General features: G+C 47.6%; 1 protein-coding gene across 15 annotated transcripts in view; it reads right to left on the reverse strand.

Annotated features, from left to right (window-relative positions):
- The window catches only part of ABI2 (abl interactor 2), a 250,251-nt gene that overhangs the window by 189,739 nt on the left and 45,512 nt on the right, over positions 1-15,000 (reverse strand). For all 15 annotated transcript variants that reach the window (XM_088465611.1, XM_088465619.1, XM_088465612.1 and 12 more), the window contains exons 2-3: positions 14,570-14,737; positions 3,223-3,399 (exon numbers count right to left, since the gene is read on the reverse strand). In XM_088465611.1, coding sequence (XP_088321737.1) covers positions 3,223-3,399; positions 14,570-14,737 — 345 coding nt within the window. The remainder of the gene's footprint in view (positions 1-3,222; positions 3,400-14,569; positions 14,738-15,000) is intronic.

The raw sequence follows: 15,000 nt of genomic DNA on the forward strand, positions 1-15,000 counted from the left end.
TCAGGGTCCATAGGGGGTCCCACAGGGCTTACCATGGGAACGTCCTAAAGCAGTTTCCCTAAGGGTGGGGACGCTTCTGAGCAGAAAGGAGAATCCTGTGCCCAAAGAAAGCATCCTGAGAGTCAAAAGTCTCAAAGGCAAAAAACCTAAGGAAGGTGTGGACGGAACCACACACTCTTCAATCAAAATAAAACCCAGACATACCACTTATGAAAGGTAACCAATCCGAGTACATAGGACAGCGCTGTCCGAAAGAGGAGAAAAAAAAAAGAAGAAAGCACCCAGAAAACCGTAAAACCATAGGGTCATAATCTACGCTCTGTGACAGATGTGGGCTGAGGTAGGCTTCCTCGCCCCGAGCCTCGTCCTGACCACAGAGCTAGAGACACTTTTGGCTCTTAAAGGTGTAACTCAAGAAAGACAGACGAGGGAGGTCCGAGTACAGACAAGGACCCTGTACTAACAGGTCCGGCCATAGAGGAAGTGGAAAAGGAGTGTCTATGGAGAGACTCCGTAGATCGGTGAACCAGTGGCGCCTGGGCCAGGCTGGAGCTATCAGTATCACAGTGCCACCTTCCTGCTTGAAATTCCAAAGAACCCTTGGGAGGAGGGAAATCAGAGGAAAACGGTATGCGAGATTGAAATTCCATTGCACTGCCAGAGCATCCACAAAAGCTGCTGAGGGGTCTCTGGAACTGGACCCATACCTGGTGACCTTGTGGTTGTGACGTGAGGCCATGAGGTCTAAGTCTGGTAGGCCCCATTTGTTCACCAGGAAATGAAAGACATCCGGGTGTAGAGCCCATTCCCCTGATTGTACCATATCCTGAGAGGACAAGGCTGCTGCACCAGTACTGGTAAGGTAAGCTGGTGAGGAGGTACATGACAATTAGCACACTGACCGTCCTGCACAATATCCTGAGAGGACAAGGCTACTGCACCGGTACTGGTAAGGTAAGCTGGAGAGGAGGTACATGACAATTAGCACACTGACCATCCTGCACAAAATCCTGAGATGACAAGGCTACTGCACCGGTACTGGTAAGGTAAGCTGGAGAGGAGGTACATGACAATTAGCACACTGACCATCCTGCACAATATCCTGAGAGGACAAGGCTGCTGCACCGGTACTGGTAAGGTAAGCTGGTGAGGAGGTACATGACAATTAGCACACTGACCATCCTGCACAATATCCTGAGAGGACAAGGCTGCTGCACCGGTACTGGTAAGGTAAGCTGGTGAGGAGGTACATGACAATTAGCACACTGACCATCCTGTACAATATCCTGAGAGGACAAGGCTGCTGCACCGGTACTGGTAAGGTAAGCTGGAGAGGAGGTACATGACAATTAGCACACTGACCATCCTGCACAATATCCTGAGAGGACAAGGCTGCTGCACCGGTACTGGTAAGGTAAGCTGGTGAGGGGGTACATGACAATTAGCACACTGACCATCCTGTACAATATCCTGAGAGGACAAGGCTGCTGCACCGGTACTGGTAAGGTAAGCTGGAGAGGAGGTACATGACAATTAGCACACTGACCATCCTGCACAATATCCTGAGAGGACAAGGCTGCTGCACCGGTACTGGTAAGGTAAGCTGGTGAGGTGGTACATGACAATTAGCACACTGACCATCCTGCACAATATCCTGAGAGGACAAGCCTGCTGCACCGGTACTGGTAAGGTAAGCTGGAGAGGAGGTACATGACAATTAGCACACTGACCATCCTGTACAATATCCTGAGAGGACAAGGCTGCTGCACCGGTACTGGTAAGGTAAGCTGGAGAGGAGGTACATGACCATTAGCACACTGACCATCCTGTACAATATCCTGAGAGGACAAGGCTGCTGCACCGGTACTGGTAAGGTAAGCTGGAGAGGAGGTGCATGACAATTAGCACACTGACCATCCTGCACAATAGCCTGAGAGGACAAGCCTGCTGCACCAGTACTGGTAATGTAAGCTGGTGAGGAGGTACATGACAATTAGCACACTGACCATCCTGTACAATATCCTGAGAGGACAAGGCTGCTGAACAGGTTATGCATGTAACCAGCACAGGGGCCGCAGCCTCCTGTATACCCTTGTCTTTTGAAGACATAGTAATACCAGTAAGCAGCACACAATACAGTGTATAGCTAATAATGCAATGTGACACCCTTCACAAATACAGGTAAATGCGAAGTACAATTGAACCCTTACATACCTGGTAGTGATGGGGTAAGAAAGAGCAGCAGGGAAATATATAACTGATAGTAAGAAAGTTAAAGGCAGAATATCACCACAGCAGAGCTAGCACAAGTCACATACAATGCAAATAAATATAAATATACTTGCAATGGGCACTGAATCAACTACTCAAGCAACAGGTTGGTAGGATTTGATATACAGGACTCGATCTCCTGAGACCTACAGCTTCAGAAAATCCCTGATTAAAGGCACCTGAGCGTCTCCTTAGGGAGGAGGGTGTAAGAGGAGCAGCTCAGATGTGGGTAGACTCAGCTGGGGGAGGGGATGTCAGGGGAGAGCTTTCCTCCCCACTGCTGTATTAACCCCCAGGTCTACGGGCTTAAAAAAGGCCCCAGATGCCAGATCTGTGGTGTAGTGGGAGAGTGGACACACCAGTCGCCCTACAACAGCGTCCTCCGGCTGGTCTCCAGAGCCAGAGGTAAGGACTGTATTCAGACGCGATTCCCCGCAAGCTGGGAATCGCCTTACATGACTTTACCGTTATCCGGCTGCAGTCTAGGGTCGCCCAGGGAAGTGCTAGCCAAGCTCCGCTGGTGCCTGCTGTAATCACCGGGCAGCTCACCGGTTTTGCGGCACCGGCAGGGGTTACTCGGAGCAGTCACGCAGGCGTCCATTAGGAGTAAAAACTAAAACATAAAATAAAGGCTTGGGGCTGTCTAACACAGCCCCACTGTTCTCAGAGGTGTGACTGCTTCTGCCAGCACCAAACAAAAAAAAAAAACTGGCTGCTGTGGCTGGGGGAGGGGTATATGTGGAAGAGGGCCAGTGCATCCTGGGAGCTAAAGCTTCAACTGGTGCACGGCTCACTCCAACCAGCCACATCCCATGGTAATCCCTGTGTACCCCCTATGGACCCTGAAGAAGATATTCTTTGGGTTAATAAAAAAAATGTCTATCTATCTAGCAGGTAGAATAAAAGATTGGTAGCACTAATAAGCAAAAAAAGATCTTATTATATATCTACCTTCACCCCGTGTCCAGTGTCATCCAGAATTGTGTAGTCAATGGGTTTCCGAATGTAACGGACTGGTCTTTCCAAGTTTGCTGGAGCAATAATTTTGTGTGTTCTAGAAGTGTTTTTGTTGGTTGTTAAAATTCCGATCTCTCTCCTTGCAACTTTTTCTTTGTGGATATCCACGGTCTGTGGTCAGAAAACAACAGCAATCATTCAAGGGAATTTGTGAGGTGTGAAAATCTGTTTGATATTTCAGGGACAAATTATTATCATTAATTTATATGGCGCCACAAATGTTCCGCAGCGCCTTACAAAGCACATAAACAAGTTGCAGACAAGCGACTTACAGAACAATACAATACAGGACCAGGACATGGATAATACATATTGCTACATTAGTGATCATAACACCCAGATAAGCAACAGAGCATAAGCAGCCAAGTGTTAGGTGCCCTAGTGGGGAGTAAGAAGTAGATGAAACTAAAGTAGGGAGAAGTACAAGAGGGTAGAGGGCCCTGCTCATAAGAGCTTACATTCTAAAAGGGGAGGGGAAGACAAACAGGGGTGACACAGATGGGGAGGAAGGTGTATGTATCAGTTAGAATGATAGCTGGAAGGCTTTGATGAAATAATGGGTCTTGAGAGCCCGTTTGAAGGATGCAAAGAGGTGGAGAGTCTGATGGGGAGTGGGAGAGAGTTCCAGAGGTGGGGAGCAGTGCGGGCAAAATCTTGGAGGCGGGAGTGGGAGGAAGTAATCAGCTGGCATGAAAGGCGGCGTGCATTAGTTGAACGAAGAGAGCGGAGAGGAGAGTGAAGGGAGATGAGATCAGAGATGTATATGGGGGAAGATTGGGTGAGGGCTTTGTAAGTGAGCGTGAGAACCTTAAATTGGGTTCTAAAAGGGAAGGGGAGCCAGTGGAGGGCTTGTAGGAGAGGGGAGGCAGATGTAGAGCGTTTGGAGAGGAAAATAAGTCGTGCAGTAGCATTGAGGGCAGACTGGAGAGGAGAGAGATGGGATTTGGGGAGGCCAGATAGGAGGAGGTTACAGTAGTCCAATCTGGATATGACCAGTGAGTGTATGAGGGTTTTTGTAGCATACTGGGTGAGAAAGGGTCTAATCTTAGAAATATTTTTGAGATGGAAACGACAGGACTGTGAGAGGCTCTGGATATGTGGTTTGAAGGAGAGCAATGAGTCCAGGATGACTCCAAGACAGCGCACTTTGGGGCTAGATGAGATAGTAATGCCATCTATTAATAAAGAAATAGTGGGAAGTGAGGTGATGTGGGAGGGTGGGAAGACGATCAGCTCTGTCTTAGACATATTAAGTTTAAGAAATCGCTGGGAAATCCAGGAAGAGATGGCAGAGAGACAGTTGGAGATACGAGGACAAAGTAACAAACCATGGGGCAACTTCAATTAGCTGTCATTTAGGTCCCACTGAAGGGGAATGTGAGGTGGTCTGGTGGGCATCGAAGGTGTATGTGGGGAGGTCTGAGGGTAATTGACAAAGCATGTGGGGGTTGAGTAGGATAGATTTAAATATTACATATACTACAGTATGCTACATAATACTGCCCACAATTCACCACATAATATGTGCCCTTCAAAATGAAAATATGCCCTGTTCTGTGTATAGCACCCTGCCTGAAAAAATCCTAAAGTGCAAAGTGAACACTACATGTTGGAGAGTTGTATTGATGGAAATGGGTGTAATGACGTGGGACATGTATGGTGAGAGGAAATGGGTGTAATGACGTGAGACATGTATGGTGAGAGGAAATGGGTGTAATGACGTGAGGCATGTATGGTGAGAGGAAATGGGTGTAATGACGTGAGACATGTATGGTGAGAGGAAATGGGTGTAATGACGTGAGACATGTATGGTGAGAGGAAATGGGTGTAATGACGTGAGACATGTATGGTGAGAGGAAATGGGTGTAATGACGTGAGACATGTATGGTGAGAGGAAATGGTGTAATGACGTGGTACATGTATGGTGAGAGGAAATGGTGTAATGACGTGGTACATGTATGGTGAGAGGAAATGGGTGTAATGACGTGGTACATGTATGGTGAGAGGAAATGGGTGTAATGACGTGGTACATGTATGGTGAGAGGAAATGGGTGTAATGACGTGGGACATGTATGGTGAGAGGAAATGGGTATAATGACGTGGGACATGTATGGTGAGAGGAAATGGGTGTAATGACGTGGTACATGTATGGTGAGAGGAAATGGGTGTAATGACGTGGGGCATGTATGGTGAGAGGAAATGGGTGTAATGACGTGGGGCATGTATGGTGAGAGGAAATGGGTGTAATGACGTGGGGCATGTATGGTGAGAGGAAATGGGTGTAATGACGTGGGGCATGTATGGTGAGAGGAAATGGGTGTAATGACGTGGGGCATGTATGGTGAGAGGAAATGGGTGTAATGACGTGAGACATGTATGGTGAGAGGAAATGGGTGTAATGACGTGAGGCATGTATGGTGAGAGGAAATGGGTGTAATGACGTGGTACATGTATGGTGAGAGGAAATGGTGTAATGACGTGGTACATGTATGGTGAGAGGAAATGGGTGTAATGACGTGGTACATGTATGGTGAGAGGAAATGGGTGTAATGACGTGGTACATGTATGGTGAGAGGAAATGGGTGTAATGACGTGGTACATGTATGGTGAGAGGAAATGGGTGTAATGACGTGGGACATGTATGGTGAGAGGAAATGGGTATAATGACGTGGGACATGTATGGTGAGAGGAAATGGGTGTACTGACGTGGGACATGTATGGTGAGAGGAAATGGGTGTAATGATGTGGTACATGTATGGTGAGAGGAAATGGGTATAATGATGTGGGACATGTATGGTGAGAGGAAATGGGTGTAATGACGTGAGACATGTATGGTGAGAGGAAATGGTGTAATGACGTGGTACATGTATGGTGAGAGGAAATGGGTGTAATGACGTGGGACATGTATGGTGAGAGGAAATGGGTGTAATGACGTGGTACATGTATGGTGAGACATGTATGGTGTAATGACGTGGGACATGTATGGTGAGAGGAAATGGGTGTAATGACGTGGTACATGTATGGTGAGAGGAAATGGGTGTAATGACGTGGGGCATGTATGGTGAGAGGAAATGGGTGTAATGACGTGGTGCATGTATGGTGAGAGGAAATGGGTGTAATGACGTGGGGCATGTATGGTGAGAGGAAATGGGTGTAATGACGTGGGGCATGTATGGTGAGAGGAAATGGGTGTAATGACGTGGGGCATGTATGGTGAGAGGAATGGGTATAACGATGTGGGACATGTATGGTGAAGGGAAATGGTTTTTGAACTTGCAGATGGGAGTTACATGTTTTTCCACCAATATGTTACAAACTTGTCTGTAACCACTTAAAGACACTTCTATTTGCTGTAAAACACTTGATGGCTATCATTTACTTCATAAAAGCAGTTGGAATAAATTAACCCTGTGGCACCACGTAACCGCCTCCTATACTTTGCTTATGGCCGCACTCTTCAATGCAATTCACATATGGCCTGATACAGCTACAATCTCTCACGGTTCTTAATTGTGAAAATATGCTATTGACCCACTCGCCGTCCAGGTCTTAAGACGCCCACTGACAGCATCTCACGTCTGCCGCTCACGCACAAAAAAAAGGAGACATGGAACGCAGATCAGGCGGCATTCAGCCCTCTGAGTAAATGTAGGCTTCCACAGACACAGCGGGTCACCAGACACGCAGTACGCTCCCTGCTGTAAGCAAGGACGCAGGGGCTGATTCATGGCCTCCCAGAAAACAGGATTTTGGTACTCACCGTTAAATCTGTTTCTCTGATTCCACAGGGGACACTGGAGTCAAGACTGTGGGGTATAGACGGGTGCAGAGTGGAGCCGGCACTTTAAGAAATTTAGAAGTGTGACTGGCTCCTCCCCCTCTATGCCCCTCACCTCTTTAGTTATAGAAAAGAGCCGAGAGGAGACGGAGAGGAAGAACCACCGCTAGAGAAGGAGGAAAAATGTGAACAAGCAGAATAAAAATTAACAACAGTAACAAAGTGCAAGAACACAGCAGTCACACCACAACCAAAACAACAGAACCGCAGCGCAGGGAGGGCGTCAGGCGTCCCATGTGGAATCAGAGAAACAGATTTAACGGTAAGTACCAAAATCCTGTTTTCTCCTTCATCCACAGGTGACACTGGAGTCGAGACTGTGGGGACGTCCCAAAGCCACCCAGATGGGAGGGAGAGCACTGCGACACCTGCAAAATTGAACGGCGAAACTGAGCATCAGAAGCTGCAAAAGTGTAAAACCGGTAGAACCAAACGTAAGAGTCCCTGACCAAGTGCCCGCTCGGCAGAGCTGATACAGAAACTCCTCGGCCAACCACCCAAGATGACCCAACAGAGTGCGTAGAATGCTCTGAAATGGAAGCAGGAGGGGACCGAGATGCTGCTAAATAAGCCTGACGAATAGCCAGACGTATTCAACGTGCCAGAACCTGTTTAGAAGCAGGCACCCTCATTTAGCCACTTCATACAGAACGACGAATTGGACTTGCGCAATGAAGCAGTCCAATCAACATAAATACGCAGGGCACGCCGCACTGGATCCAAAAAAAGGGGAGGACGGAAGGTCCTCGTGCAACACCTGGACCACAATAGGAAAGAAGGCAGGGCGAGTATTCAGGACTGCCCTATCCGCATAACAAATTAGATAGCGCTTGGAGCGCTGTCATGCCGCTCTTCTTAAGACTCTCCTGGCTGATGCCAAGGCCAGCACCAGACCCATCTTCCAAGAAAGATATTTTAAATCAACAGTCTAGAAAGGTTAGAATACGGAAGACTGAAGGAGAGAAAGAACGAAGTTAAGATCCCAAGGTGCCGTCGGAGGAACAAAGGGTGGTTGAATAAGAAGGACTACCTGCAAAACGGTCTGAACTTCAAGAAACAATGCCAATTTGCGTTGGATAAAAACAGAGAGAGACAAAACTTGAAGCTTCAATGATCCCAAGCGAAGGCCGGCTTCCAGGCTTGACTGAAAGTAACCCAAAAGACGACCCAAATGAAAAGACGACCCAAATAAAAAGATGAGGTATGAAACCTCCGATTTTCACACCATGCCACATAGTCCTATCAAATTCGGTAATAGTGGGCCGAGGTCACAGGTTTTCGAGCCCAGATCATAGTAGGAATAATCGCTTGTGGAATACCCATCCGTTTCAAGATCTCAGTTTCAACAGCCACGCCTTCAAATGCAGTCTGTGTAAGGCGGAGTAAAGAAAAGGAACCTGTTGAAGGAGGTCTAGGAGAAGAGGCAGCGACCAAGGATCCGCCTCTAGAAGCATTTTTAGGTCTGAGGTCCAGGCCTTGCGAGGCCAGTTCGGAGCCACTAGAATGGCCTTGACCTTCTCCCACTTAATGCGTTTGAGCACTTGAGGTAGAAGGTGGAAACAACTAAACAAACTGGAACGGCCACGGAGCTGTCAACGCGTCCATCGCCAATGCCTCCGGATCCCGAGTGCGAGAGCAATAAAGAGGGAGCTAATGGTTTTGTCTGGACGCCATGAAATCGATCTGGGGCTTGCCCCAGCGATGAAGTAGGTTCTGGAAAGCCTTAGGATGAAGGGCCCATTCGCCTGGATGAAGATCCTGGCAAATGATATAGTCTGCTTCCCAGTTGTCGACACCTGGAATGAAGACCACTGTCAGCACCGCGGTGCGATTTTCTGCCCAACGGAGGATCTGGGATACTTCCCTCATGGCTTCCCAGCTCCGAGTTCCTCCTTGTCGATTTATTTAAGCCAACGTGGTTGCATTGACTGAGTGGAATTGAGTGGCCAGCCCCCACAGGAGAGGAAAGGAGTCTCGAAGGGCGTTGAAAACTGCCCTGAGTTCCAGAATATTTAATCGGAAGAACCCGACCCGACCACCGGCCCTGGTAACGATGATCAAGAACCACTGCTCCTCAGCCTCTGAGACTTGCGTCCGTCGTCAGAATATCCCAGTCCCACAGACTGAAACGCTTCCCCGGCCATGAGAAGGGAAATCCGTGTCTCTGGAGACAGCCGCACCAAGCAGTGCATGTGGAAATGAGATCCTTACCATTGGGACAAGAGATCCAGTTGGAAGGTCAGAGAGTGAAAACAACTGAACTCTAAAGGTGCGTACACACTAGGCGACCTAGCAATTCAACTATAACGACCAACGATTTCCTTTGTAGATTGACTTGAAATTCCCGGCCTCTGTGATGAACAATATCGTTCATATCGTTCATACACAGCGAACATTATGATGAACGATTTTGCCAACGATCAACGACATCGTCAACGATATTTAATGCCAATTCAATGGGACAATGGCCCTCATTCAGAGCCACTCGCTATTTGCGGTCGTTCGTTCTAAAACAAGGGGTGGCTATTCAAATGAACCATTCGCTGTTTGCGGTCTGTTCACGCCTCTAGGTCTGAACGAGCGAACAAAACTTGCGTTCGTTTTTTGGAAAAATACGCCCCCTGGCCGCTCGCATCCTACGTCATGTCCGCTATTTATTAGATTAATCGAGTACATCGACCAGGGTATGAACTGCTCGCTATTCTTGTGGTTGGTTTTTGCTACCACAATTTTGCGAACAGTTCTGGCTATAAAATAACCCAGTGACGTGGTCAATGACGCTGCTGTTTTAAATATGCACACCCATAAAACGCCCGTTTTGACCTTTAAGCACGCCTGCGATCGGATCTCCACTCCCCGTTTTCAAGCACCTTCCCCTGTTACCACCCACATACGCCTCTTTCTGTCACTCAAATTATCAGGCATCGCTATTTTGCGAGCACATGAATTTCGGCCGCACTGAGTGGTTCACGCATGCGTATTACGATCCGTACGCATGCGCAGTTGGGCAAACATCGCTCGGAGCGAACGAGCAGCCACTTGCGTCCAGCTCTGAATCAGGGCCAATATTTCTTTAAACGATGTATATAATCGTTGGCGGATTTCCATAAAACAAATGACAAATATGAACGAAATACTCAACGATATCTCTCAAATTGGCCTACATGTACGGGCTATGAACGACAATGATCAACGACCTATGGAAATTTTGAACGACTGAACGATAACGATATAGTTATCGTTGGGTCGGGCAAAATATCGCCCAGTGTGTACGCACCTTAAGGCCTCGAAAGCCGCTACCATCTTTCCAAGAAGTCTGACATAAAGATGCACGGAGACTCTCTGAGGTTGAAGGATGAGTCTGACTAAGTCCTTGATTGCCGCAGCTTTGTCTTCCGGAAGAAACACCTTCTGAAGAGTGGTGTCCAGAATCATCCCCAGGAATAAAAGACGCTGTGAGGGACTAACTGCAACTTTGGAAAGTTGACAATCCAGCCTTGCTGAAGCAGAAGGTGATAAGTGTTAGATACGTCCACAAGAAGCCGTTCTGGAGACGGGGCCTTGAGCAGAAGATCATCCAGATACGGGATTATCGTGACCCTCTGAAGATGAAGTGGTGCCACCATGGTGGCCATGACCTTTGTGAATACCCTGGGGCCAGGGGATAGTGCAAACGGATAGTGGGAATCTTGAATGGTAACGCCTGATGTGGTTCCCAGATGGGAATGTGTAAGTAAGCGTCTTTGATATCCAAAGACACCAGGAATTCCCCTGGTTCCAGGCTTGCTATCACCGAATCTTGAATCTGAAGAATGTTAAGTGAGAATTCATTAATTTCAGATTCAGAATAGGTCAAACCAAGCCGTTCAGCTTCGGGAGCACGAAAAGATTTCTTTGGTGTCTTGGAACCGGAACCACTACCTCCGACTCCAGGAGCCTTGTGATGGCCTGCTGTAACACTCTTCTCTTCGTTTCCGGGGTCGGAAGTCCAGTCGTGAAGAAACGATGAGGTGGATGGATCAAGAAATCTATACGGTACCCTTGTGAAACTAGATTTCGGACCCAGGCGTCAGAACAAGTTTGAAGCCACATTTCTTTGAACAGAGGAATACTAGCTCCCACCATGGGAGCCCCCAGGTGGGCTGGTAACCTGTGATGCCACTGGCTTGTCGGCAGGTTTAGTGTCCCGAAGGTGAGGAGAGGCAGCTGCACCTCCTCTACCTCTTGTTCCTCTTAAGGCAGCAGAGGAGCCTCTTGCACGGCCTCAGAACTTAGTGGGAACCTGAAAGGAGGGAAAGGAAGTCCCAGAGTCGACGAGGAAGAGGACGGCAGAAAAGTGGATTTGCCTCCTGTGGCCTGAGAGATCCACTTATCCAACTGAGAGATCCACTTATCCAACTCGGGTCCGAAAAGAATATCCCCGGTGAAAGGTAAAGCCTCCACCGTCCTCTTAGATTCGCCATCAGTTTGCCAGGAGCGAAGCTAGAGAGCTCTACGAGCCGCTATTGTTGAAGCTGAAATCCGGGATCCAAGTACGCCTACATCTCTGGAAGCCTCATCAAGATAGATGGCCGATTCTCTACTATGCTCCGCTAAAGTAAGGCGTTCTGATCTTGACGTTCCTGAACGCAAAACGCTTGCTAACTCTTCAGCCCATTATTCAATAGCCTTATTGACCCAGGATCCTACCAGGCGAAGGAGAACCCCCGCTACAGTATATATGGATTTTAAAGTTGTTTCCAACTTGCGGTCAGCAGGCTTTTTCAATGAAATGACCCCCGAAACTGGGAGGGTAGTTTTCTTGGAAAGAGCGATGAGTCCACCAGAGGAGGAGATTCCCATCAAGTCCTATTGTCTGTAGGAAAAGGATAGGATGGGAGAAAATCTGGAACTTTTTTTCTCCAGATATTTCCACTCCACCACCATCTGATCATCAACTTCCTGTGAAATAGGAAATGTGATAGCTGATCTTTATTGTTTAGCGAAAAGTGATGTCAGAGTCGGAGACTCCTCATCCAAAACCTTAAGTACCTGGCATACCACTAAAATGAGAGCTTCTAGTCCTTGAGGACTCTCCAGTTCCTGAGGGTCCTCTTCCAGAAGTTTTGCTTCCTCTGAATCCCGAAGAAGGTCCTCATCTACCAGAGACACTCGTAGTCTTCAAACTCATCTAACTGCAGAATCACTGGTATGGCTCTCTTTCTGGTCGGAGGAAGTGGTTGCGTCATCTGGACCTGTGAACCAGAACCCATCACCTGAACCAAACTTTCCATAGAGCTAGCGAAGGCCTGAGCCCAGACCGGCTCAGATAATTTTCTAGAAGCTTCCCTTTGTTTGCGTGATTCTGTAAGTTCGGCAGAGAGATTCTACATGATCCCAGCAAGCGCAGACCAAGGGAGATAGGGGTCCTGGACTTGGGAAGTCCTCCCAGGAGCAGGTTTCCCCGAGTCACATGATTCACAAAGTAGAGCCCCTTCAGAGTATGCCTGAATGAATTTAGTGTTACACTTTTTACAGGCATACAGCTTCTGTGAAGCTTTAGAGATAGTACCCCTGCCTGTCATACTGATAAACAGCAATATTTCACTCACACTCACACACAGTGTAGGAGAGAGGGAAATTATAAGGAGAGAGGCACAGCTACAGAGAGGGAGGAGAGTCAAACAATCCTCCAATAAGGCTCCCCAACAAAAAACAGTCCCCCTAAATAACTCACTTGCCCTTGTGAGATCTTCTGTCTCCTGTAGGACAGGATAATAGCCTATAACAGCGTTGGTGGGGCTGATTCTGTGGGAGCCGCTGTGCTGTCAGAAGGCTGCAGTGCTGTGTCTGATGGCCAGTGAAACTATAGAAACTGCGCCCAGCAATACAGAGCGCGGGAAGTCAGCGCGCTCTTCTTTGGGGAAGAAGCTCCGCCCCCTCCACAATGGCTGCTTCCTGTGAACTGTCCGAGTACGGAGCCAGCTCCTATCACCCACGTCTTGTGGAAACCCAGTCCATTCCCTGCTAGCGGGGAAGGCTGGGACTACTTACCCGCCATGCCGATGGTGCGCAGTGGACCATGAGTGACCCGGACCCAGCCGCACGCAGCTGCGGCGGGTCCCCTGTCTAATATAATAGCAGCCTGTATGACTGAGCAATGAAAGGTCAGGGACCCGAGCGCGCGCTTCAGGAAGCGGAGGCTGGTCTGTTGTAGTAATGTAAGGAAAGTGCCCAGGGACCGTTCAAGGCACTTTTCTAAAAACTGAAGAGGTGAGGGGCGTAGAGGGGGAGCAGCCAGTCACGCTTCTAAATTTCTTAAAGCGCCGGCTCCACTCTGCACCCGTCTATACCCCACAGTCTTGACTCCAGCGTCCCCTGTGGATGAAGGAGAAAGCAGTGTTTAAACAGTTCAACGCGCCTGCAATTCTATAACCACCCCCGTTACCTCCCCCAAATGCTGACTACCTGCATTTTGCAAATAATTCCTATGTTTGAGCGTAATCGCAATTCAATTGCTGTGATGTGTGGGGAGAAGTAAGAGTAGGTAGCTCGCAGCTAATGTAATCGGTCAATATATATGTTAAACATCAAAATAAATAAGTCTACTCAAGGCCATATGACTTTTCTCTTATACACCTACATGTATATGGAGCAGCCTGGTCTTGCGCATGGCCTGCGGTTAGTCTGACCATAAGTAAAGGACCCCATTGTCTGTCTTACATCGCTGCATTAACACTGCAGTAATACTGACAGGTAACAGGCGCTACGTGGACCAATGATTTCTAAGAGATTAATATCTCAAAATACAAAACGGCTCCTCTCCCAGAGCTCAGACTAATTAGGGACGGTCAGAAATCATTTAGGGAAAAATTATAACTAGTGTTTAAATAAACACATCAAAATGGATTATATTAGATTTCTCCATAAGGAATGTCCTCTTATCTACAGGACTATGTACTGCTGCACGGTGTCTGGCTGCCCCTCTGTATGAGTAGCTTTACACTTTCCCGGCTATTGTTTACCATTAAACAATAACTATGTCCTTGTCAACATAGCGCAGTTTATTATACAAGTAAATAGGATATCGCAAAGATACCGGATTGAGGACACAGTGAGGTCATCATCCTGACAGGCTGTAACCTTGATGACAAGACAGTAAAATCTTTAGAAGTGGGACATTAATATTGGAGGGAGCAACCTGTGAGCTGCGAGGAGGGAGAAAATACGTTTTATAAAACCAAAAGAAAACCATGATCAACGTTTGCAGTTTATCAGCAGCGCAATGTGGCTAAGCTGAGCTGTGACATGAGTCCATGGTGAGCCGTAGAGCGAACACCTGGAGGCCATGGGTAAGGAATGATGGGTGGCTGGAGCATTTATTTTATGGAGTCATTCTGATCCAGGGAATAACTTCAAATAAATAAAATAAAAGGTGTGTGCTGAAATGCATGCGGTACTCACCTGTGATATATGGTTGATGGAGGACTCCATCCTCCGCAGCTGAGAAGCCTGTATATCCAGCATCTGGAGGACATTGTTTGCTAAGGTGTTGATGAGATATGCCACACTGGCTAAGGACTGTGTTGTATAGGCTTTGGTTTCTTCTAGGGCTCTTTGCTTATCTGCAGACTGAACATAAAAATATTGTATGAACAAATCATACTCAACAACACAAGTAGTATAATATTATAGGCATGAGCAATAACTGGCCATGTGAGTTATCTGTGAAGGTTTTGGATTCTATTAGGGTTGTCCAATGACAAAGTATCCACCATTGGCTATTTGTTACCATCAATTGTCACACCATGAAAGGTTCTCAGCTGCGCATGTGCAGATTAAACGTGATGGGACATTTAACGTGGGAAAACCTCCCTTCCCTCCGTCAGGGTAAA

Source organism: Taudactylus pleione, unplaced genomic scaffold, assembly GCF_031769625.1.
Source record: "Taudactylus pleione unplaced genomic scaffold, aTauple2 ptg002045l, whole genome shotgun sequence".
NCBI lineage: Eukaryota > Metazoa > Chordata > Amphibia > Anura > Myobatrachidae > Taudactylus > Taudactylus pleione.